Below are 23,085 nucleotides of genomic sequence, written 5' to 3'. Positions count from 1 at the left end.
CAACAGGGACACACATTGGTACACGTTGTGTGAGCCCGCCTAGCTCAATCGGCTAGAGCGTCAGACTTTTACGGCTTGCGTAGAATCTGAAGGCTGCGGGTTCGACCCCCGCGGTGGGCTTCGCATGGTTGACCGCGCATTTTTGAGTCCCTGGCCATACTTTTTGCGTTCTGACTCTGGCGCGGCATCACCATACCTCATCCTTTACGACGCCGCTAAGAATTCGGTGTACAAGTCGATACTTTTCCTGCTGGCTGTCATCAATCTGCAGTGGTCGTCTTGCGTACTGAGTCGAGGATGGCCGCTGCTCCGCCCGATGAAAACCCTTTGACTGAGACCTCCGCTGTCTTAGAAAAGGCCGACTCGATGTTGAGCACAACCTGATCGAATTCGGCAATGGCCGAGCACCTTCTTTCCTTCGCGCTTACTCCGAGGCCCTCGTTCCGCCATCATGTCAACACCGGGAGGGCCGGTCCTCGATCTTCGTACCGCCATCGACACCGTCGTATGACAGCGTTTGCTGGGCTGAGAGGTAGCCTCATGGAAGATACCTGACGCGTAGACTTGCGGAATGTGAGCAAGTGGTCCGAGACATGCGTCATGAGAGGTGAACACGGCCTGCTCATGTTCCGCTCACGCCCTTAGCAATGAATCGAGACGGTCTCTCTCGCCCCTTTACGGCCTCACTACCCTTATAACCTCGACCTGCTTTATCCGTTCTCTCATTCACCGCATTTTCTCGCGACGCGCGCACTCATCAACCCCCGACCTCTTCACCCTGTTCACTCTTCGCCAATAACCCTCGATAAAACCGCCCAGCATGCGCCCAAACAACGAGCCAGTCATCGGACTTGACCATCAGTATGACCCGCTAGAGCCCCACCGCTTCGCCCTCGACACAGACAGCGACTACGTCGGGCAGGGCACCTACGGGACGATCTACCGTGCACTGGACTATCGACAAAACGACAAGATCGTCGCCATCAAGGCGCAAAAGCTAGGCCGCCCCGACTCCATGCTCCGCGCGATGCAGCGCCAGGAGGCCTTCATCCACGCCTCCATTAGCGATCACCCGTATATCGTCACTCTCCACGGCGCTTACGCCGACGACGAGAACCTCTACCACGCCATGGAGCTCGTCGAGGGCACCGACCTCTACGACGCCGCCGCCGGTGGCATCCTCACCGGCCAGACCGAGCTCCTCCGCGAGGGCTTCCTCCAGATGATCGCCGCGCTGCGCGCGATGCACGACAAGGGCTTCTACCACCGCGACATCAAGCCGGAGAATATTCTCGTGTCCGCGGACGGGCGATCGTGGCGCCTCTGCGATTTTGGCCTCGCGAGCGCGAACGAGACGTCGCGCTGGTCGGGGTGGGGCACGGACGGGTACCGCGCGCCCGAGTGCCCGTCCGGGGAGTACAGGAACGAGCCCGCGGACGTGTGGGCGCTCGGCGTCACGCTCTTCGTCGCGGTGACGAAGTGCGCGCCATGGGGCGAGGCGAAGCCCGAGGACCCGTGCTACCGCGCCTTCCTCAAGGACGGACCGAAGTACCTGTTGCGCGCCGCCAACCTGACGCCCGAATTTTACCGCCTCATCCAACGCTTTTTCGAAGTGGATCCCGAGCGGCGAATCTCGCTGCCCGAAGCGGAGGTCGCCTTGCGATCGCTGAACGCCTTTACGATGGAGGAGGCCGTCGATCTCGACAGTTACCTGCAATTCCGCCTTCCGGCGACGTTCGATCCGCCGGCACAGCAAACACCGTCTCTCGCCATCTCATCTACCAGCTCGCAATCCAGCATGTCGTTCGACACGCCTTCGCCTCACTCGCGCCGGCCAATACCCTCCAAGCGTATTCTCACCCAGGAGCTGGACGCTCTGCACCTTGCAGACGGCATCCTGGTGGCATAGTCATCTTCCTTCTCTTTCGCATGGAAACGAAACGGACTCATCATGTATCATGGGACTTTGTATACCACTGGGAGCAGTATCACTGTAGCTAGAAATCTAGAAGCCTGCATGTAACGACGATGGAGCAGGGAAAATGACTGAGCGCAGTTGTCTCATTACTACCTCATCTGATCTTCTGAGCAACTAGGATAGATAGGGAGGTGTAATCGTTACAACTCAAGCCCGGCTAGCTCAATCGGCTAGAGCGTCAGACTTTTACGACCTTAGTTTAATCTGAAGGCTGCGGGTTCGACCCCCGCGTTGGGCTTTTTCCTTCGTCTTTCTGACAATTCGAAACGCGCTCGCCCTATGCGAATCGCACCTAGTTTGTTTCGAGGCCGAGGAGGAGGGCAGTTCATGTGAAAAGTCACTTTCGACATCCACGTGGAATTTCGGTTCGGTCATATCAATTACGAAAATCTCTTCTTCGTCTGCTCCGCCGTGGTCTGCCCTCTTGCCCTGCCTCACAGCGGTCACGAAGAAGTACTGTATTTCGGTCCCCGGACAGATGGCCTATACTACATGTCTGCTTTCTCATCTCTGTCGATTGACAGGGACGCCTAAACTTTGCAAGAGTGTGCTGGCCGCCGCTAAAGTGTCTGGGGTATCCTTATGAGTTGAAACATCCCCACAGTCATGACGCGGAGGTGACCGACTCTGTTGTAGACGTTGGGCTATATGGCTACAGCTATCTGACTGTTGAGCTCTGATAGTCCCACAGCGGTGGCAGAGGTGCTGCTCTACTGATTCATGGATCACTCATAGTAGCAAAGATTGGAGCCATCGGTGAGTATCCGACGCTTACTGTTGAATGTAATTTCCCACTGCAGCCGTATATAAGAGGTCAGTCCGTATCGACCTAGTTGTGACCACTCCTGCACATCGTACTTTCTACCAAGAGATCTAAGCGCCCGCGTATGCACCTAAATGTACTCGAAGTGACTGCAAATATATGGCACCTTTACCAGTCAGAGAGAATAACCTTAAAGTCGGAAGCTTGGAAGGTGGTCACAGGTTGAGCAGCCGTCGCAGGTTCGAAAGGTCGTGGGCGAGTTCGAAGGCGAGCAAAGGTTTGCATGGCCGTCGGAGGCTCGAGCAGCCAATGAGCACCCAAGAGGTGCGCAGAAGGACTATTCGGCCTTCTGAGCTCAGTACATATTTTCGACGCCTTCGCGAGACGAGACAAACTGACCACGTCCTCGGTGGTTCATCCGGAATGCCCTTGCATTTGATCTTGATGAATATGTTCAGAGGGGCTTAATCGGGATGGCAGGAATTCTCTCATTACACACAACAAACAGATTACATACGGTGACGACAGCGACGGGTAGGACAACGAGCAACAGTGACGGACGAGCGCAAGATGTACAGCAGAAACTACAAAGCAGCAACAAGAACGGGAATCATTAGCACGAGAACAAGAATAAGTCATCGCGTCGCTGGCGACGCGCGATGTGCAGGAAGCATTACTGTGGTCTGCGAATAATCAGCAGGATACGCGATGCCCCGATGAACACTGACCAATGTTTTGTACGCGTCGACCTGCGCTGGCCGGACGCATGCGTGGCGGTCTTGACCCGCGACTTCTTCTTTGGCGGTGGCTGCGGCGTGTAAAGATCATTGTCGGAGAGGGGGCTTGTAGCGCGCTCCTTCCGCTTGCTGCCCGATGGACCAGCGTAGTTCTTGTCGGAGCGAGATTGCACCTCACCATCGCGCGGAGCGTCCTGCGGCGTGCGCTCCCCAGGGGGTTGCTGCTGGGGATGCTGAGTAGAGGGAGTCTGCGGTGTGCGCTCGGGAGACTGGGTCTTGTCAGGCGAGCGAGGTGGAGAGGGGCGAGGGGACCTGATACGCATGAGCCGACGGCGGCGGCGAGAAGGTGTGGTCATGAGGGGACTAAATGAGGGTGCGGGGGGCGATGTGTCACCCCCAGCGCGCGACCGTGTCGGGCTTGACTGCTGTGGCTGCAGAATGCCGCGAGATCTTGGGCGGGACAGGTGCGTGTCACGGCCCGAAGCGCGGCGAGCCGAGCCATTCCCCTGGTTGGACCGGGGAGTGCTGAAGGACGAGTCGTCCTGGCGCCGTGGTGGCCGACTAACACTCGGCGGAGATGCAGCGCGGGACTCGACCTCGACCTCGTCTTGTTGCTCCTGCTGCCGTTGGCGATCGGCGTCGGCCTTTTGTTTGGCAAGGATCCTCTCGGCGATGTTGCGTGTCATCTGCGCCGCGGTCGACAGCACATCCGACTGTTCCGCTGCCTGGCGCTCTTCTTCAGTGATGCGCTGGCGGCCGAATACGCGCCTATATGTATGATCAGCAACGTGCTTAAGCTAGATCTGATACGCACTCGGTAAGCCGATCCATAAGACCCTCAACCCAGGTCAACTTGTCCTCGATGACGGCTTGTCGAAGGTCGTCCTCCAGGTCCAGGTTGTCCTCGTCGTCGTTCGATAGCGTGTAGTCATCCACACCAAGGTCCATCGTGAGCCCGGGGCTGAGAACCTGCAGCGTGTGGCGCCAAAGAACGGCCTTCTTGACGCCGTCAATGTCGCTCCGCCAGTCAGCATCGGACGACAGGGCGTGCTTAATCTATTCAATCCGGTGAGCAGATAGGCAACAAGGACGAAATCACACAAATACCATGAGTACCGCGTACGCAAGCTTCTCGCGGGTCACCACCATGTCCTTGTGGACCACCGACTGCCCCTGGTTCGTCTTCTTGTCGCTTTTCGCCGCCTCGGGCCCGAGATACAGATGCTTGAGCGCCTAAAAGACGTCAATTTCATCATGAGAAACGAGCACGACTGTACTCACAAGGACGATCAGGTCCCCCTCGAAGGCACCCATGTAGGGGTCGGTCGTGTCGAGAGTATAGTTCTTGTAGATGAACGAGGGCATGTGCTTGGGACTTAGGAGGTGCTTGCGCGTGCGGATACGGTCCATCAATCTGCGCGAGGTCAGCGAGTGTACGTGACATCACACGGCAGGACATACTCATCCGGATCTTCGAGCCATCGTGGTAGGTCCTGCGGCGGAATGAGTGCGCGACCTGTTGCGCGACAGTAGAAGCCCCGGACGCTCTTGTCCTGCGAGTCGATGGTCACCCTCAGATCAGCGATGGCGGCCGCCAGTTCGGCAGGGCATGTCTCGATGGGCGGAAGACTCTTCTTGACGTAGGTGGCGATAGGTGACCTGAAGTTGCTGACATCGTTAGAACGCGCCATCGATGCAACCTTGTCTAGCTATAAGATTGTCAGAACGAGCGCATATATGCGCATATAACCACCCTACGCACCCTGTTGCATAACACAGCGCGGTACCACATCTTATCAGCCGCTTGCTCGTCGGTGTCGTCCTCGTCGGGGGCGATTTCGTCCAGATCGAGCCATGGAAGTAGCTTGAGCATAGTCGTGAGAGCCTTCTCGAGGATGAATCTGACATGCATTAGCAAATGAGACGAAGGTAATGCTGGGAATCACACACCGATCGTATGAGCTCTCGATGTCGACCAGTTCGAAGTGATGCTCAAATATCAACGAGAAGCTCGGATATCCCCAGTTGCTACGGGTAATCCAGCGCCCAGCATCGTCGAGCTGCTGTCCGAGGTCCTTGAAGTGGGCTCTGCAAATCGTGAGATCCTGTCGGCACGTTTGCATGTAGGCACTCACGCGCGTTCCGCAGAGGTCTCGTTGACTATGCCGAGCACCTTGGCAATTCTAGGGGATTTTGCGAGTTTGACAGAGCGACGCAGATCGGCGCTGCGCGATCTACGCTCGGGAGACTTGGATGGAGAGCGGCGACCGCGAGCAGGGCTGCGAGTCCGAGAATGCCCGCGGGAGTGATGCGTCCGGCGCGAGGCAGTAGGAGACCGACATGCGCGGTTTTGCGAGCGAGACCGGTCGGGCATGGTGGGGGGAGAGAAGATGCGAAACTGACGTCGTGGAGGTCATTATCAAGGCCAGGGAGTATGTGCTTGTTTGATCTCGGGGAATCATGTGATCGCGTCACATCGGCCCGGACTTCGCGGTCGCGCGACGCGACTTGTCATTGTCCATCTGCCATACCCTACACCATGCCGCCGTCCCCAAGTCCACTACGGCGGGGCGTTCCACGACACCGAGAATGGGCGACTCGCAAGCACAGGGCCTGCCTTCGCCGATATAACATCCTTTCGCATATCATATGCCTTCTCGTCTTCCTCTTCATACTTTCGGCAGCCGTTTTATATCGCGAAGTCTCGTTCGAGTACTGTATCCTGCTATATCTCACCTCTCGTACTGCTCCCATGGCTCTCCACTACCGCCGTGTCTTTCGACATGAGTGGGTTGCTAGTCAAGCATCTCGATTCACTGGACTTGCCTTCAATGGCACTAAAGCGCGAGACTACGATAATGGCACCCGCAGAATTGTGACCGTTCTCGGCGCTCAAATTGCTGTTTTTCTCTTTCTGGCCGCTGCCTCAATCTGTATGGGCTTACTTCCTGCCTTCTCGGCAAGCCTGCCGCCTTGCTATTTCGGAATTGTGCTTGCCTCAGTATATGGTACGCCTTGATCAAGAGATTGTACTGGCTGCTCACAGATCTTCAGCTTTGCGGAATCTTCTACGCTCCCATGCAATTGATGAGCGCCTCCGCAATGCATTTCCGCTCGCCCCTCACCATCGACTCGCTCACACAATGACGATCTATCTCATGGGTCCTTCAATGCACCTCCACCCTATGAGTACGTCCATGCTATCTGCGTTGCATGACACATCTGACATGAAGGCCAGAGATCTGGCTCAAAGGAGACAAGGATGATATACTGAATCAACTACGCCGCGAGCGGCGTCTGCCAAGCTCCCATGCTGTTGGCTTCGAAGTCCTCTACCCTAGCTTCGGATGGCTGCCGCTCGCCTCACGTCAAAAGCTTTGTGATGCGGGGGTTGGTGATGGTGCTGTTCTGCACATACGGTCCGTCCTTCGAGGCGGTGCAAGGGGTAAAAGCAGCAGTTGTGAGTACCTCGGTTATTCGAGCATCTCTTGGGGCTTACGTGGCCATTAAGTGCTCGATAAGCAGCCCACCGTGTCCGCCTCTTCTGTGTACAAGCATCGCTGTCCACGCTGCGGCGAAGCACACGAAACTCCGCAGGCACTAGGGCGCCATCTGAAGAAATGCACCGGCATACCCAGGCGCAAGGGAACCCCGCACACCAAGGCGAAGACTGCTGCAGGGAAACTGCGCCGCACAGGCGATGGAGATGTTGTAGATGAGAGGGGCATGCAAGAAGGATCTTCGCGCGATGCTGACGAAGAATCTCGTCGTCGCAGAGTTCCGACATCTGCTGACAACGCTACTGCTTCTACTCGCGAGATGCCGCCACCTCCACCTCCACCACCGCCTCCTTCACCCCCTCCACACAGACCGCCCGCTCCCGAGCCTGAACGTATACTCGAGCCCACGCGATCCGGCCGACAACGCAAATTCCCTGCGAAATACAACGATTTTCTACCAACAGAGCGCATCGACACCGTCTTCCCTGCCCACCTCGCACAACCCGCTTCTCCTTCGCCTGCTCTAACGCCTCGGGCAACAGCACCACCCACCCCTTCCCCTTCGTCGCCACCGCCATTGTCTGTACATCCTACGCGACAGTCTGTACCTCGTAACGCTTACGAAGAGGAACTGGAGAGGGAATATCAGGGGCACCTAGCCAGCGGGACACCACCAAGCGAGCATATCGCCAAGTACGCCGAGTACAAGAGAACCGGATGGTTCAGCTGCGATGCCGACACATTCGGTGTTCGCCGCGACTATCCACAGATTCCGAGCTATATTCCAGACGAAGAGATTGGCTCCGAGGACGCATGCGATGGCGCTGGACTTCCGAAACCCACCGTGGATAAGTCCTCTGCCTTCCTCAACGATCACTCCGCCGGCGGCACTTTTGCACCTTTCCAAAACGCGACGATCTTCCGCCTCATGAAGTGGTTCTACAGCGCTCGAGGCGGTCTCTCGATCCAGCTCCTCAACAACCTCATTCACGATGTCATTCTACAGCCTGACTTTTGCGTAAGCGATCTCGCTCAATTCAGCGCAGAGAAGGAGCTTGAACGCATGGACAAGCACGAAATCAACCCGCAGATCAAGGACGGCTGGCAGCGCGAGGCCGTTAAGCTCAAGATGTCATGCGAGAAGACGAGACATGAGAGCGAGGACGACGCCCCAACGCTTGAAGTCCCGGGCATCCTCTACCGACCACTCCTCAGCGTCATACGGAACGCCTTCACGCTCCCTTCCGCCAAATCATTCCACTTCTTTCCCTTCCGCTCTGTTCATGAGTCTGGCTCCGACGGCACATCTACTCGACTTCACGGCGAATGCTATACCTCTAAGGCGATGCTCGACGAACATGAGAAGGTTCAGTCTATCCCTTTCGAGGAGAGCACACCACCGAATTTGCGCTCGATAGAGTCCATCATTGCCGCTATCTTTCTCTACTCTGACGCCACTGCTCTCGCGCAATTCGGGAGCGCATCACTGTGGCCTATATATCTCTGGTTCGGCAACCAATCGAAGTACGCCCGCGCGAAACTATCCTCATTCGCAGCGCACCATCTCGCGTATATGCCCACGGTGTGTCCCTTCCTACCGACTGCTGTTTCTCGCTCTGAATGCCTCTGTAGTTGCCCGACGACTGGCAGGACACATACTACGAAGCGTTTGGCAGGAATCCATCAGCTGCGACCGCCACCTTTCTCAAGCGCGAGCTCATCCATGCCATCTGGGACCTGCTTCTTGACGAGGAGTTTATGCACGCGTACGAGCACGGCATAATTCTCGAGTGTCTGGATGGCATATTTCGTCGTATATTTCCGCGATTCTTCGCATACTCGGCGGATTATCCTGAAAAGTGCGTACATTACGCCCTGAACCCTCCTCTTCTGACGCTCTAATAGAGTACTCCTTGCATCTATCAAATCCCTCGCGCTCTGCGGCTGTCACCGGTGCAAAACGGCGAAGGCGAAGTTTGAAGAGATGGGCACATCCCGCGACAAGAAGCGGCGAGAGGAGGGCGCGCGCACGGACACCACCGAGCGCCAGGACCAGGTAGAGGAAGCTCGTGGGGTCATATTTCAGGACGGTGCGAGCGTCAATAGTAAGGCTGTTGAGAAGATTATGGGTGATGTATGCGAGACGCCGCAACGTGTACGTCTGCATGAGCTTACACCCTGCCGAGATATCTGACTTTCAACAGAATACGTTCTCATGGAAGTTCCTGAGCACGGGGATGAACTACTTCTCCCTCTTCGTTGTGGATCTCATGCACGAATTTGAGCTTGGTGTATGGAAGGCCACGTTTATACACCTGCTTCGCCTGCTTCAAGCGCATGGGCATGGTGCTGTGGAGGAGCTCAATCGCCGGTAGATTCTCATTGTGCCTCTGCATTGGCTCACTTGACTGATCAAGTCAATAGGTATCGTAAGGTTCCTGCGTTTGGTCGTGATACAATACGAAAAATCAAGAAGAATGTGTCGGAACTGAAGCAGGTTGCAGCTCGCGACTACGAGGATTATCTACAGGTCTGACATTTGCTGATTTAATGGAGTTCAAGCGACTGACAAAAGAGACAGTGTGCTATCCCTGTCTTTGAATGCCTCCTGCCTAGCGGCGCCAACGGCATTGTCCTCGATCTGCTGTTTATCCTTGCGGTCTGGCACGCTCAGGCGAAGCTACGGATGCACACAGACGTCACGCTTGACGAGATGGAAACCAACACGAGCCTCTTGGGCAAGCTTATGCGCCGCTTCAAGGATCAGGTCTGTAGTATGTTCAGGACGAAGGAGCTGCCTCGAGAGACCGCTGCGCGTGGTCGACGAGCTACTGCAGCGTCGAAGAAAAGCAAGGGCAAGCAGAAGGCGACCACCGACGTCCCCAATAGCGCGACACTCGACAAGGGACCACAGTACAAGGAGTTCAACATGAACACATTCAAGTACCACTCAATGCCTTACTACGTCCCCGACATACGTCGCCTCGGTACCACTGATAATTACAGCACTCAGACGGTATGAACCAACACCTGTTGACTATCATCTGCTCATTTCTATACAGGGAGAGATGGAGCATCGTCGCGTGAAGAGATTTGCAAGTCGCACCAGCAAGAAGGACTACGCCTCCGGTATCTCAAAGCACGTTCAGCGCGAGGGGCTGATACAACGGCTACGTTCGTCTTTAACATCCGTCTTCACGCGGCAGCGAGATGGAAAGCGACTGGACAGTGATCCGCTCCCGCGCTCGTCACCAACTGTTCATCACGATATGGCGACATCTCAGAGGAACTGGGTGAATATCTACGACTTCGAATACCAAGATGCGCGCGGAGACCCTGCCGCCAAGGTAAGGATCGTATCTTAATCATCACCTCATCGCTCACCCTCCTCAGGATTTCTCTGAGCGATTGAGGACGCACCTCCTCCACCGTCTGGGCAAGCAGCCGGAAACCGGCGACTCATTCTCGGACAAGGAGCACGGTATGCTCAACATCATCAAGAACCGCCTCTACATTCACAAGTGCCTCCGAATTAACTACACAACTTACGATATTCGACGCGACCAGGACGTGATCAACCCGTCTTTCCATTCCGACATCCATGTTCTTGCTCGCGACGACGACGATCACCCATTCTGGTATGCCCGTGTTCTCGGGATCTTCCACGTCAACATCATCGACCGGTTCTCCTCCTCGCGCGAGGCTGTTGCTATCCCCATTCTTTGGGTGCGATGGTACAACTTCGACAAGGCTTACCGCAGCGGATGGGCAGAGAGGCGACTTCACCGCATTGGCTTTGTGCCCGGAGACGGACCCGACGCTTTCAACTTTATTAATCCTGCGGACATCGTGCGCGCCTCCCACCTGATCCCCGCCTTCGCACTCGGTCTTACAAGAGAGCTCTTGCCGCCGTCATCTCTCGCCCGCCCTGGCTGTGATGATACCGAGGACGCAGACTATGCACGCTACTACGTGAACATGTAGGTGAGATTACGCTCCATTTGCACTGAGCTAATTCATTGTTCCAGGTTCTCCGATCGCGACATGTTCATGCGGTATCGTGGCGGCGGCATCGGACACAAAGGTATCGCGGAAGCGACCCGAATATTCCTTGAAGACCGCGAAGTCTATGCCGACTCTGAAGATGAAGAAGGCACTATTGAAGACGAGGTTATGACTGACGTCCCAACGACAGAAGTCCGGGACGATTATCAGCCGGAGGATATGCAGCAGCCAGCTCCAGAAGCACCGTCGGACGAGTTTGATGACGAATTTTGGGACTCTGATGCCGAAGAAGATGGACAGCCTACTGGGCACCAGTCAGCCGCTGAAGAGGCACTCGACCTTGGAGATGGTATAGAGGAAGACTCGGATCTTGAGGAAGGGTACGGTGCCCTCTAATACGCGCTTCGAATGGGCCTGACGGCGCATACGGTAAGCATTTTTGGACTTGTCCTCAAAAGTCGGCGGCTGATTTGTGTTGCGCATTTCAGAATAATTTGGGGATCCCTAAGCTATCCGAGACTGGATAAGTGTAGATGAGGTGTATAGCTACTGGTATTTACTACCCGCTTCCCTTACGGAATTAGCGGATTTGCTGCAAAGCGACGTCTTTGACGCATCACATGACCAGTTCGACTTTCGGAGCCGTGCCGGCCCGAACTCCGCCCGCTGACGCCAAAGCTGCCGCTCACCTCGCATGCTGGTCGCAAGACTGTACTCTATCTTTCAGCCGAGAGCAAGCCTGATTCTCATCTTCCAAAGGTAGTCAAAAAGCTGTATGTACCTCTCGAGTTGACCCACAATCTTGGACCACCCTTCCGAGCGACCCCCAATCCTTGCACCCTCCTTTGAGCCTGACTCGAAACCTTTAAGCTTCCGGGGAAGGCACGCAAAGGATTCGCGCCAGCTTCGGCAGCACGCCCACCTTTCTCAGCGCGCCAAAACTACCCGAGGTTCTTGGCCAAAAGCACGATGCACGACATCCGACCATGAGCGGGTCACTTGCAGCCGTTGTTCTTGGCGTGGTACGTGCAATCCTTTTCTTCGCACAGATCATATACTGAATCATCGCGCAGTCGATACATATGCACTACCGCCGTTCGGAACCCAACGTCCTTATTTTCTTGATGCATTCTCTGGTTCTCGGTGTCTGCGCGACGGTCATGCACCTTCACGCGCTCGAGGGAACGACTACGAGTCCCGGCGCACTTGCCTCTGCAGCGCGATTCCTCGCCGTATACCTCCTGTCTATGTCTGCATCGGTGGTCACGTACCGTCTCTCGCCTTTCCATCCTCTCGCCGCTTTTCCTGGGCCCAAGTTCGCTTCGGCTTCAAAGTGGTGGTCTTGCTACCAGATGGCCGTCCGAGGGCGGCGTCACATCGAACTGGAAAGGTATGCCGCTGACTGTGCCTCATGAGCGTCTTGATTCACGAGTTTCCAGCGCGCACAGACACTACGGGCACTGGGTCCGCACCGGTACGTCTATCTAGCGGACATTTTGGTTGCGACTAGGCGTAGATTTACCGTTCAGGCCCCAACGAGCTTTCTGTAGACGACCCATCTGCGATCAGAACCATTTACGAAGCGTTGGATAGGGCTACATTCTATAAAGGTCACAATTATTCCCTGACGACTGTCGGTAGATCGCACTCTAACATACCTATCAGCTGCACCCGCCAATGGCATAGCAATCATCAACATCATGGACCGACAGACTCATCAGAAGCGCCGTCGTGTATGTTGCTCAGCATCTCCTCTCGATGTGACTAACGAGACTTGAAGGCATGGAACAGTGCGTTCACCTCGCCCTGCCTTAAGGATTATGCAGATGCGACCAATGTATTCATCAATCCATGTCAGATACGGTCAACGACACTGATGTAGTATACGCTTCCTACAGCAACGAATGGTGCACCTCCTCGCGCGCATGGCCGACGAGATACGCCATAGTTCGACTGGGGTAATTCGGATTGATCGTTGGATCTATTTCACTGCCCTGTGAGTTATGGCGATCGAGCTCTCGACAGCGTACAAGATGCTAAATGGACCTGGCAGGGACCTTACTGGCGATATCGGATTTCTAGGCGGCTTTGAGACCGTAAGAGAAGGATTTGACAAGGAGGGTTGGGCAGTTTTGGTGAGCTTGATGATTCTGCCGCAGACATAGTGCTGACTAGATGCATTCAGCTGACTACAGTTATGCGTGTCGCCATTTGTGTGTACTCGGAAATTTCAGGTTTGATTGTCGCCCTCTGATCGCAAACGAGATAGGCACTGGCGAGGTTCTTTGGGTACGAGACCTCATGGAAATGCTTGGTCACGGTCCACTCGAGACGATTTACAAGGTACGAGCTTGAACAAGTCTTGCTGAGCTTCGAAGCTTACAAGACTTAGCCTACCGTTCTCAAACTTCAGCGGATTAGAGAAGATCAAACGGGGACGACGAGGACGAGCATCATGTCTACATTGGTCAGTCCTTCGAGCAACCGGAGACGGCAATCTATTGATGCACTTCACAGCTCAGTAAGAGTGACGAGGAGTCTCTCGAGATACGGGCCGTAGATTCTGTCTCGGACGCGATGTTTTCCATGATCGCGGCGGTTGGATCGACGTCTTTTGTTATACAGAGCTTGCTTTGTAACCTATATCTCAGTCCTCTCCGGATGTGTCGTATCCAGGAAGAAGTAGATCCCCTCTTCGAAGCGTCCATCGTCGACGATGATGGGAGCACTCTCGACGTAGCCAAGCTGATGAAGCTGCCATACCTGTCCGCCTGCGTCGACGAAGTGCTCCGATTGACGCCCCCTTTGGCTTGGGGTATGTCTGTGGAGACTGATAGCACGGATGCTGAGCTGATCTATATTGGAAGGTCCTCCACGATCAACTGGTCCTCAGGGGGCGACAATATGTGGTCGCTTCGTACCACCGAACACGACGATAAACGTCCCCATCTACGCGATGCACCGTGACGTTCGCAACTTTGGCCCATTGGCGAATAAGTTCATCCCGGAACGCTGGCTTCCATCCCACATGCAGGAAGAGGCTCTCAAAGCTCTGGATGACCCTCAGCTAACGCCGAGCGCCCTTCAACCTCTCAATCGACAGGCCTACATACCTTTCAGTGCGGGATATGCACGCTGTCCAGGTCGTGGCCTGGGACTGCAGAGCGCCAAGTGAGCACACTATGCCTACTTACTACCAATACTCCAATAACACAACTAGGATTGCGGTCGCAACCATACTTCACCACTACTCCTTCGCTCCAGGTGAAGGCTTCGATCCTGCAGTATATGAAGCATCGTTCAGGGTGAGTTCATACGGCTGCTTGACGCTCGGGTATCGTGACAATAGTCGATTACAGGATTATGGTACCTGGGCGCATGACGCCTTGCAGCTACGCTTTAGCCCCCGCCAATAGTCCGATACGAGAACCGAGTACGAACTTCAAATAAGGGTCGTAATATGAAGTTCGGGACGCTTTCGCAATGCTATTGGAGTCCACATTATATGCTGTGTAGTCGTCATAATAATCGATATCAATACCTTCTGCGCGACAATGGCAGAAGCGATTCCGAATACCTTCGAAGTGTGTAATGGTGCAGAGTGGTACAGAGGCTTAGAACGATATGGCATAAAGCAATTATGCTAGAAGATCAACGGGAATTCAAGGAGGCACTAAACGACCGAGCGCTCCCATTACTTGGGATCCGCCGCGGACCACTTGGCCCGCGAGGTCTCGGACGAGAAGGCAGCGCGGTATTCCGCGCTTGAGATGAAGAAGTACCCGAAGGTGACGTTAGACGGTCGAGATCTTCAGCGGCAGGGCCATGCTGCGTCGAAGCAGCCATAGCAGACGCCGATCCTACTGCGGTGAGGGAGGACGCAGATACCGGGCTTTCGACAATCGTGTCTCGCGCCCCAGTCCCCGCCCCGCTCTCCGCCGAGTTCTCCTCCGACCGCACGTCCAGTATGGGCTCCAGCGTTATCGGTACATGCGAGATTTCGGGCAGCCACGAGTGCGGCGAGGACCCGTACGACAGTGGGGGCGACGACGGCAGCGTCACGTCCAGCAGGTCCGGCGTACGCTCACGCAGGTCAGGAGTGGCTAGCGGAGGTGGTATCGGGCTGGCTGCCCCTCGAGGTACGGTCGCTTCGCTCCCCGAGCCATGACTGTGCCCACTGCGACTCGATACATGCAAATCGTTCGGTCCGAAGTACTCGAACTGGATGTCGGAGCTTCGCTCGCGCGGGGTATGCCCGCGACGGCCGCGCCGCTCCTCTGGGCTCGGCGGTACGTACTCCTCAACTTCGTCCGTGTCGTCGTCATCGGTGCCGACTGCCGCCGCCCAAGGCTCTGCTTGTTGGTACGGGAAGAATGACGCGCGCGAGCCCATAGTGTCCTGCATCTTGACATGCCGTTGTCGCGATGCTGAGCGTGGTCGCGAGCCCGAGAAGATCGGTGGCGGCGGCTGCGGTGACGAGCCACGTGCGGAATGGACCGACTCGCGCTGCAGCGTCGACGATGCAGACGGAGCGCGGGCATGCGACGGGTCCAGCAAGGGATAAGGCCCTGTAATGGTCGATGAGGTGACCGTGGGTTGGTTGCTATCGAACATGCTCGAGCGATCCGGCGGATTGAAGTACGCCTCCCTCAAGCGCGCGCGACGTTCTTCCGGAGTAGCAGCCAGGAGCGGAGGTGATGCAAGCTCGCCGAATTCGCCCAGACCCGGCGTACCCTCAGAAGAGCGAGGACGCGAGCGTTCCGCCTCCAGCTCCAACGAGAGCGGACGATGCTTGGCTGGTGGTAAAGGCGGTATATCTACACGAGAACTCAGCTTGAGAAGCGAATCGACGATGCTGGTCACCCACCACCATCCGTGCTCGAGCTACCGGTATGCCGATGCGAGCCGTGCCAGTCCAGTCCAGCACCGGCATCCCATAGAACATCGCGCTCGTCGCTGCTGACGGCCTCGTACTTGCCCTTCCCAGTACCCTCTCCTACCAGAGTATGCGCTGACGGGATACTGAAGTCGCTGTACTCGCTGACCATGCGCATCGGCACCGCTGACTTAGGCTCGTCATGCAAGCTAGCAAGTTCGTAGTCGCCCTGAAGAAGTCGTGGCTCAGTCTCAGCCCGTACACCACCATCGCGAATAGCTTACCTTATCCGCCTCCTTGCGTCTCCGTCGCCTGAACATGCCAAGGAACGGTAGGTGCTTGATGGGCTGAACATTGCTCGCGCTCTTCTTGTCCGTCGAGCCGAAGCCGTCGATGTCTCCGTACCTAACAATGGTAGGCGCAAGTTTGCGATCTCGCCGGCGGACATAGAAGAAACGCAGCGCGAAAAGGCCAAAGCAAACGAAGAAGAAAGCTACAGCTGCATAAGCAACAACATCCACCGTACACAACTGTACAACTTACCCAGACATGCGATCAGGACCTTGATACCGGTCGAGAGTCCTGAGAGTGCGAGTCAGTCCCGATTGAAGGAGGAGCAAGCAAGCTAACGACAGTGAAGGCCGGGAAAACGGAAGCATAGTACCCCACATCGGAAGCGAAAGCAGGAGCATCCGACCGAAGCGGGGCAACCCTCGCCATTCGGGGAAGCGAACGTGGTCGATAGCACATGTATCGCGCAGCACGGCACAGCGATCATTCCTCCGTGGCTGTCCATCCCATCGAGATCGGCACACACCATCCCCGGCCCACACGGACGAACATCTCTGCCGGCTCTATTGACATCATCCTCGGGGGCAAGAGGAAACCTTCGCACAAAGAACGTTCGAACAGAAAGGTCTTGCAGCAGACGCAGGATCGGAGACGCGGATAGTGCCATACGAAACTCACCCTTGGCGCTACTCGAGCTCTCCTTCGTGTTCATCGTTCCGTCTGCTTTCGGGTATGCCAGTCCATTTATTCGCACGGCTTCAAACTCCTCGGCAGCCCAGACATAGTCGGTAAGGGGTACGAGTCCGAGGTAGGGCGTATCGTCGTCGAAGGCGCGGGGGTAACTATGGTTGAAGGGTATTGACGAGAGTGAGGAGGGAGGGTAGTTGATCCGCGAGTACCGATCCAAGTATGTCTTGAATGGGTCTTCCGAGTCTGTGACGGTCGGCTCAGCCACCGTCCGTCGTCTTCTCCTGGGTAAGGGTGGTGGTGGTGGAGTCGACCGCTGTCGGAGAGATCTCCGCCTATCGTCCTTCTCGTCGTCATCGTCGTCGTCGCTGGTGGTCGCAGTCTGGTTGTCGAACGTGCTCGGATTCCGATACGCCATCACGCTGTACACATTCCGCATGAACGGCGTCCCCAGCACGATATCCACACTCGACGCCGCCGTCCCGCTCCCCAAATTCGTCGTCGCCTGAATTGCGCCCGTACACCTACCACCGCCACCCGAGTTCGCGCCGCTCTCGCCGATGGTGTCGAGACTAAGGTCGACCGGGTGCACCGGAATCTGCACCTTGACGCCCGTGCTGGTGTCCGCGAGCGTAAAGGTAAGGTTCAACGGCGTCGCGCATGGGATGTAGTACAGCCCGTCCGCGCCGGGCCCGACGCCGACGGAGCCGTAGATCGCATTTGCGACGTCGGGCCGGGTGAGGATGAGCGGGACGCCCGAATCGAGGATGGCGCGCAGCGGGGTGGCGAGCAGCGACTGGTCCTCGGCCAGCTCGTTTGCATGCCCGTCGACGGTGGAGGGGTGCGCGGTGACGTCGGTGAGAAGCACGTTGAAGAGAAGGGGGCCGGAGGTGGAGGAGACAAGGTTGAGAAAGTGGAGCGCGTCGACGGGGGATTGCGAGAGGCGCAAGGATTTCTGGGACGGGTGCGCGCCGATGCCCATGATCGAGGAATAGCGATCGCTGCCAGGGCGCTCGAGAAGGAGGGAGATGAACGCGCTCGCGGGTGGGTTGTCAATGCGGAACAAGTTATAGGTGATAGATTCAGCGTTGGGGTCGTCCGCGTCCTCTTCCTCGGGAGCAGGCACTTGCTGGCGGATGATCGAGTTCGCGGAGAATGCGAGGCCTAGTACGCCGTCAAAGTTGTGCGACAGCGGCTCGTTGTCGACCGTCGAAGCCGCCGCGAAGGCTTGCGCGGGTATGACGAAGCTATCGTCGTCGTCTCCGAAGCGGACCGCGTCGTATACGATCTCGCCAGCGACGCTGCCCTGGAGGTACGCGATCGAGAAGGGCGTGCCGCCAGAGCCTTGCATGGTCTTCGAGGTGGATGCATCGTAGTGAGCGCCAGCGTCATGGCAAGGACCTGAGTCGCAGTCTGCACCGACCACCCACATGTCGGACGAGCCCGTGTCAACTTGGACCGAGAGGGATTGCGCGGGCTCGCCGACCCCAATGTTAAGCGCGTAAGATCTAGGCACCGAGGTCAGCCACACTGCGGGGAAGGGAGGGCTTCGCGACGCACACATCGTATTGACCATTCTGAAAAGACTCCAGCTCGAGGAGGACCTCGTGTTCGTCGCGTCGCTGGCGCTGCCTCCTAAGTGCCGCGCCCTCCTTCGCCCTCGGGCGCTTGCCAATCATGGTCCGGGATCTGCGCTACTCGTCGTGAGCGCGCGGTCCTAGGTGCTCGCGTTGGGAGCCCTCCTGAAGTATAACAGGGGGCCAGGAGATGGTGGTGAAAGGAGAGGATTGTCGCTGTAGCTCGTCAATAACATTCGGCCTAGACTGGTGATCATAGCCACGACGGTCACCAGAGGCCGGGATGTTGAATTGTTTCCGTGGGAGTCCGTCATCGACATGCCGACGATCCTGATTGGCCGCGGACCTTCCCCGCCCCCGGACGTGTCTTCGGTGTGGCCACTGAGGGCCTTGTCGAGCAAAGTCTGCGCGAAATCTTCCCCCAAGGACCCGGAAGTGCAGGAAGAAGACAGGTGTCACAGGTCCCGAGGACGTCCCGTCAGGTAAGTACCGAGGTCCTTATAGTAAGCCCTCCGATCGCTAGCGACCTCCATCTCTGTCAAGGCTGAAATACCCCATGAAGTTCGAGGAGAAGCATGTTCCTCGCATCTTGAGAATAGGATGATGAAGACGATAGAGCGGACTTCATGAACCTACATGATGGCGGCCACGCGATTATCACATGTCGAACATATCACGTGCGAACTCACCTTCGTGTGTGCAGCCTAAAGACCGTGAAATGAGGGTAGAGTCAATCAATGAGATCTGCGTGTATATTTTTCGATTTGTACTCATGAGCAAGGTGAGCTATTGACTGGACGCCTTCGCCAGCACATCCTTGATCACCGCCTCGCTCGTCTCCCACAACTCCTTCGCTAGTTCCTCGTTCTTCAGCAGGCCCTCTTCAGGCGCAATTTCCTTGAAAGGCATAATAAAGGCACCCTTGAGCTTGCCCGCTTCTGGTGCCACTGCAGCCCACAACGGGGCCAGCGCACCGTCCTCGACGGACAGGACTTGCGCAGGAGCACCACCGGATGCCTCGAGCATCGGGCGCGTGCCGTCCGTAACGATTTCGCCTGGGTGCACAGCGAGAGAGACGAGGTAGGGCGCGCGGCGCTGGAGCTCTTTGGCGGTCAGGGCGTTGGCTAGCTTGCTGAGGGCTGAGGAGTTGAGGATGAGTGGGAATTTGGAGTACAACAATCGCAGGTGACGCACAATAGCGCTGGAAGTTGGCAAAGAAGCCATCGGGGCCACCCATATCCGCATTCAGGTCATCCATAGAGCGGAAGCGCACTGTAGGCGGAAGCCACTTGATCGACACTGCGGATATCTAGCAAAGCAGATCAGAAAACGGTCAATTGTTGAGGGCGGATTAAGTAGGAGACATACGAATACGACACGAGGGGCGTTGGACCCTTGCTGGGACGCCTTCTCGAGCAGCGGCAGAAGTTTAGTAGTGAGGAGGAAGGGGGCGAGGTGGCTGTATCCAGTTCAGCACCTGACGATTTCTAGGCGCTGCTAACGTACTTGGTCGTCATCGACACGGACAAGCCGTACTCGTTCTTGTCCAGTGGACGTGCGAGTCTGCAAACAAAAACCATCAGCATCGACTTCATCCATATCGGGCGGACATAAGTCTACTCACAAAGCAGCGTTGTTGACCAGTATATCCAACCGACTCTCCTTCTCAAGAAGCGCATCGGCCGCATGCTCGACCTGCTTCAGGTCGCTCAGATCTGCGACAAAAGAGGCCAGCTGCTCAGGCTTGAGCGAAGGGTTTGTCTTCAACAGCATTTCGATGGCGCCGTTGGCCTTAGCCTCAGAGCGGGCGCCGATGTAAACCTTGGCGCCCTTCCGTGCGACATCAGGAAAGTGACACCCCCGTCCTTTCCATCCTTTTTGTCCTTTGGCAGGACGAAAAGGATGAAAAGGACGGCAGGACAACGCGTCCTGTACGGGACAGGTCGACTTTCCTTTCCAGCCTGAGCAGGACGGAAAGGACGTCAGTGTCCTGTGGCAAGTCACCAACAAGCCGCGGCAGGACGGGATTGCGTCTCACGGACATCAACCTTTTCGTGAATTGTGCGCGGCCTTTTGCTTTGAGCTGGACGAACATATTATTCCTGGACAACCATGTACTACAGGATTTCTGGGTATGTAGTATATAAAAGGCATGAATGAGCGAATAAGAAGCCTTCCGGGCCTTCGAGTCCATTGACAGCTACACACTCTGTTGCCACACCAGCCCCGATCGCCGCGACCCCCAACCAGGAACCCCCACCGTAGGTCTTAACCGCGTAGAAACTCCTCCATCAGTTCTCCTAAGGCAAGTCATCATCCGACTCGACGTCGAAGTCGTCGTCATCATCGACGTTCGACTCGGGGGTGACCACCGATTCTGCCGGGCGTTCAGTGATGGTGGGATCGAGGAATGCCTGGGCGCGGCGACGGACATCGGCCCACGTCTCGTCCGACCAGCCTTGCAGACGTCGCACGTAGCGCGTAGCACGACGCTTCAACTTGAGCACCCCATCTTCGAAGGTGTGGTAATCACCGTAGTTGCTCGCGGAGAAGTGGGAGGTGGGGGACTTGTAGGTACCGGTCTCGAACGTCTTGAGGGCGTGCTCGACCTTGGGAAGGATGTAAGTATGAGATATATTGATGTGCGTGTCACGTACAGCTTGCCCAGCAAGTATAAGTGCACCGATCGGTGGATCAGAGCACGGCGGCACGGGATTGTCGGCAGGGAGAGCGAACACCGTCTCCGCTAGGTGTATGGAGAATGTTGCGAGGATGAGATCAGATTGAAGGAATCCCTGCACGTAGAAGTTCAGAACAACGTTGAAAAGCGCGGCAGATCACGCACCTTGTGTTTACCATCGTCACCCCAGTGCTGCCACCACATCGGTGATGGGATCGTACGCTCACGAAAGACGCGAAGTACAGTCTAGCTAGACGATCCACACAACCAAACACCAACAACCACGATAGCAATGAACACGCTAGACTGGAGGCGCTACGAGAGCGGGCGAGTCCGAGTATTTATATTACTTGGGGATAGATTGTGTTGTTTATGCCAGTTCCAGACGAGCTGGACTGAAGCGAGAAGTCGAGTGGGGCAATCGGACGTCTCGGCGTTCTGACGAGCGCTTTCGGGTTTGATTGAAGTTCACAAGGCGGGTTAAGGCGCTCGGAAGTTCAGGCTTTTTATGATGTGTAAAGTGCGGGTTAACGCGGTTGTGTTTATTTGGTGTGGTGTGTAGGTACTAGGGCTTCTCTGCGCGGGGCCGGAAAAGTCCCCGAATCGTATGTAGGTCTCGGTATATAACTTGCACGCGTCGTCTCGGCCGTCCAGACCGCGCGGTAACACACAATGCCTATCTCTGAGTCAAAATCCAACTATAACGCCTATCCGCGCGTTCTCCTGTCCGAATAATCGCGCAATGACTGCGGTTCCTGGCGGTAGAGCGGTTGACTGGTCGGGTATCCTCCTGCGCCGCGATGCCGGGCGCGATTCCACACTTGTTGATGTTTACCAAGGCAAGGCCGGCCTGGTTTCCACCCGTTCCCTTGTGCGCGACGCGGCTCAGAGGCCGGCGCGGCGGGGAGCGTACAGTCTGGACTGTTGATACGCGGGGAGTGAAGCCCTTGCCGGGGCGGACAGCGCTTGGCAGCGCCGACGCTCGGTTCGGAGTTCAACTCGGCGATGTCCGAGATCACGAGCTCGGACCCGAAGTTCCGGTCTCGGACCCGGAGTCACGTGTAGTCACGTTGATGGTTCGAGTTCCGCTTGCGCGGTGCTCTGCGTGTCTCCGCATGACGGCGAGCAGCAGGAAGGCTTGTCCGAGCCCCAACAATAATCTAGATTCTCTTGACGCAGCAGGGCAAGAGGACTGAAGGCTTGAGGCGCGTATAGCGCGGCTACTTGATTAAGTAGGGCCTGCCAAAGGACTCGCAGGATGTCATCGACGACGCGCAGACTCGTGATCAGGCGCCGAAGAGCTCGCTGCTATCCTTGGTCAGTCATTGCAGACGGATAATGCTGCGGACTAGTTGTATTGAAGGTTAGGAAGCGTGGCGCTCCTGGTTTTCTATGTCATAAAATACCCCCGACGCGCCCGTTGTACAGTCGCGACGTCGGTGCAGTATATACGGATCCGCCCATACAATCTAGACCAAGTCGACTATATATCGCTTGTTTATGTATGTTTTTCCGCGTTTTGCAGCCGCAGGGCGTATCATCGGCGACGTCGCCTTCGACCCCTCGCCCACCACCTTCAACGCGTGCTTGACGTACTTCTTAATGAGGTCAGCATCGTCAAAGAATGGTGCGTCGCCAAAGAGCTCTTGCACGACGGAGATGGCATGCTTGGCCATGTTCGTGCGGGAATCGTTGAGGCGATATGTGACCTAGAGGACAGCTATGAGCAGACAGACGGGCTGTACGAATGGCCACGCACGATATCAACAAACGGGCCACCCGGCACGGCCTTCTCCCCTGGTGCATAGATATCGAGGGCTTCCTGGACATCTTCGACTAAGACGGACGCCCATGGCAGTCTGGTGCCTTGCTTCGCTCGCATGTGCGGTGTGATGCGGAGACGGAACGTCGACTGGTGGGCAGTTGGGAGGTGACTGGTCAGCCACTTGTTCAAGCCGCCGCGCGCCTCCTTCTTGGTCTTGGCTTGGTAG

At 56.4% G+C, this 23,085-nt stretch overlaps 7 protein-coding genes and 2 non-coding genes across 9 annotated transcripts; 6 read left to right on the top strand and 3 right to left on the bottom strand.

Annotated features, from left to right (window-relative positions):
• The first annotated feature begins 33 nt into the window (after positions 1–33).
• On the top strand, positions 34–120 carry SCHCODRAFT_t57. The gene has a single exon. It is a non-coding gene; the product is annotated as a tRNA-Lys (tRNA).
• A 273-nt stretch (positions 121–393) lies between these two features.
• On the top strand, positions 394–1,945 carry SCHCODRAFT_02613883 (kinase-like protein). The gene has a single exon (XM_003034156.2). It carries the CDS (start codon positions 821–823, stop codon positions 1,907–1,909), a length of 1,089 nt encoding a protein of 362 aa, XP_003034202.2. The 5' UTR covers positions 394–820; the 3' UTR covers positions 1,910–1,945.
• Positions 1,946–2,129: 184 nt separating this feature from the next.
• On the top strand, positions 2,130–2,216 carry SCHCODRAFT_t58. Its single transcript has one exon. It is a non-coding gene; the product is annotated as a tRNA-Lys (tRNA).
• Positions 2,217–3,414: 1,198 nt separating this feature from the next.
• Positions 3,415–5,852, bottom strand: SCHCODRAFT_01199648 (uncharacterized protein; the record flags this gene model as incomplete). Its single annotated transcript, XM_050341223.1, has 8 exons — positions 3,415–4,246; positions 4,293–4,534; positions 4,586–4,711; positions 4,760–4,892; positions 4,940–5,187; positions 5,241–5,379; positions 5,429–5,566; positions 5,614–5,852. 8 exons carry the CDS (start codon positions 5,850–5,852, stop codon positions 3,415–3,417), a joined length of 2,097 nt encoding a protein of 698 aa, XP_050201493.1.
• Positions 5,853–6,621: 769 nt separating this feature from the next.
• On the top strand, positions 6,622–11,379 carry SCHCODRAFT_02492911 (uncharacterized protein; the record flags this gene model as incomplete). The annotated part of the gene is made up of 11 exons (XM_003034155.2): positions 6,622–6,667; positions 6,717–6,938; positions 6,990–8,560; positions 8,611–8,837; positions 8,884–9,133; positions 9,183–9,349; positions 9,403–9,508; positions 9,560–9,994; positions 10,041–10,325; positions 10,372–10,958; positions 11,007–11,379. The coding sequence occupies 11 exons, from the start codon at positions 6,622–6,624 to the stop codon at positions 11,377–11,379; spliced, it is 4,269 nt and encodes a 1,422-aa protein (XP_003034201.1).
• A 590-nt stretch (positions 11,380–11,969) lies between these two features.
• On the top strand, positions 11,970–14,534 carry SCHCODRAFT_01350106 (cytochrome P450; the record flags this gene model as incomplete). The annotated part of the gene is made up of 15 exons (XM_003034154.3): positions 11,970–12,005; positions 12,057–12,373; positions 12,432–12,457; positions 12,513–12,593; positions 12,649–12,716; positions 12,764–12,820; positions 12,882–12,979; positions 13,037–13,118; positions 13,169–13,196; positions 13,253–13,326; positions 13,376–13,450; positions 13,501–13,798; positions 13,851–14,154; positions 14,204–14,288; positions 14,343–14,534. The coding sequence occupies 15 exons, from the start codon at positions 11,970–11,972 to the stop codon at positions 14,397–14,399; spliced, it is 1,686 nt and encodes a 561-aa protein (XP_003034200.1). The 3' UTR covers positions 14,400–14,534.
• A 274-nt stretch (positions 14,535–14,808) lies between these two features.
• On the top strand, positions 14,809–15,090 carry SCHCODRAFT_01170283 (uncharacterized protein; the record flags this gene model as incomplete). Its single annotated transcript, XM_003034153.2, has 1 exon — positions 14,809–15,090. One exon carries the CDS (start codon positions 14,809–14,811, stop codon positions 15,088–15,090), a length of 282 nt encoding a protein of 93 aa, XP_003034199.1.
• Positions 15,091–16,376: 1,286 nt separating this feature from the next.
• Positions 16,377–18,720, bottom strand: SCHCODRAFT_02181864 (acid protease). Its single transcript, XM_050342003.1, has 3 exons — positions 18,687–18,720; positions 18,398–18,630; positions 16,377–18,345 (listed from the first exon to the last, which is right to left on the bottom strand). The coding sequence occupies exons 2-3, from the start codon at positions 18,514–18,516 to the stop codon at positions 16,485–16,487; spliced, it is 1,980 nt and encodes a 659-aa protein (XP_050201492.1). The 5' UTR covers positions 18,517–18,630; positions 18,687–18,720; the 3' UTR covers positions 16,377–16,484.
• A 480-nt stretch (positions 18,721–19,200) lies between these two features.
• On the bottom strand, positions 19,201–23,082 carry SCHCODRAFT_0256355 (NAD(P)-binding protein; the record flags this gene model as incomplete). The annotated part of the gene is made up of 10 exons (XM_003033589.1): positions 22,852–23,082; positions 22,636–22,800; positions 21,260–21,298; positions 21,072–21,209; positions 20,742–21,023; positions 20,039–20,244; positions 19,921–19,977; positions 19,783–19,873; positions 19,609–19,723; positions 19,201–19,553 (listed from the first exon to the last, which is right to left on the bottom strand). Exons 2-10 carry the CDS (start codon positions 22,768–22,770, stop codon positions 19,201–19,203), a joined length of 1,416 nt encoding a protein of 471 aa, XP_003033635.1. The 5' UTR covers positions 22,771–22,800; positions 22,852–23,082.
• Positions 23,083–23,085: the final 3 nt, after the last annotated feature.

This window comes from Schizophyllum commune (assembly GCF_000143185.2).
Source record: "Schizophyllum commune H4-8 unplaced genomic scaffold SCHCOscaffold_3, whole genome shotgun sequence".
Lineage (NCBI taxonomy): Eukaryota > Fungi > Basidiomycota > Agaricomycetes > Agaricales > Schizophyllaceae > Schizophyllum > Schizophyllum commune.
The sequence above is the reverse complement of the archived record's forward strand: the minus strand, read 5'-3'. Positions and strand labels throughout refer to the sequence as shown.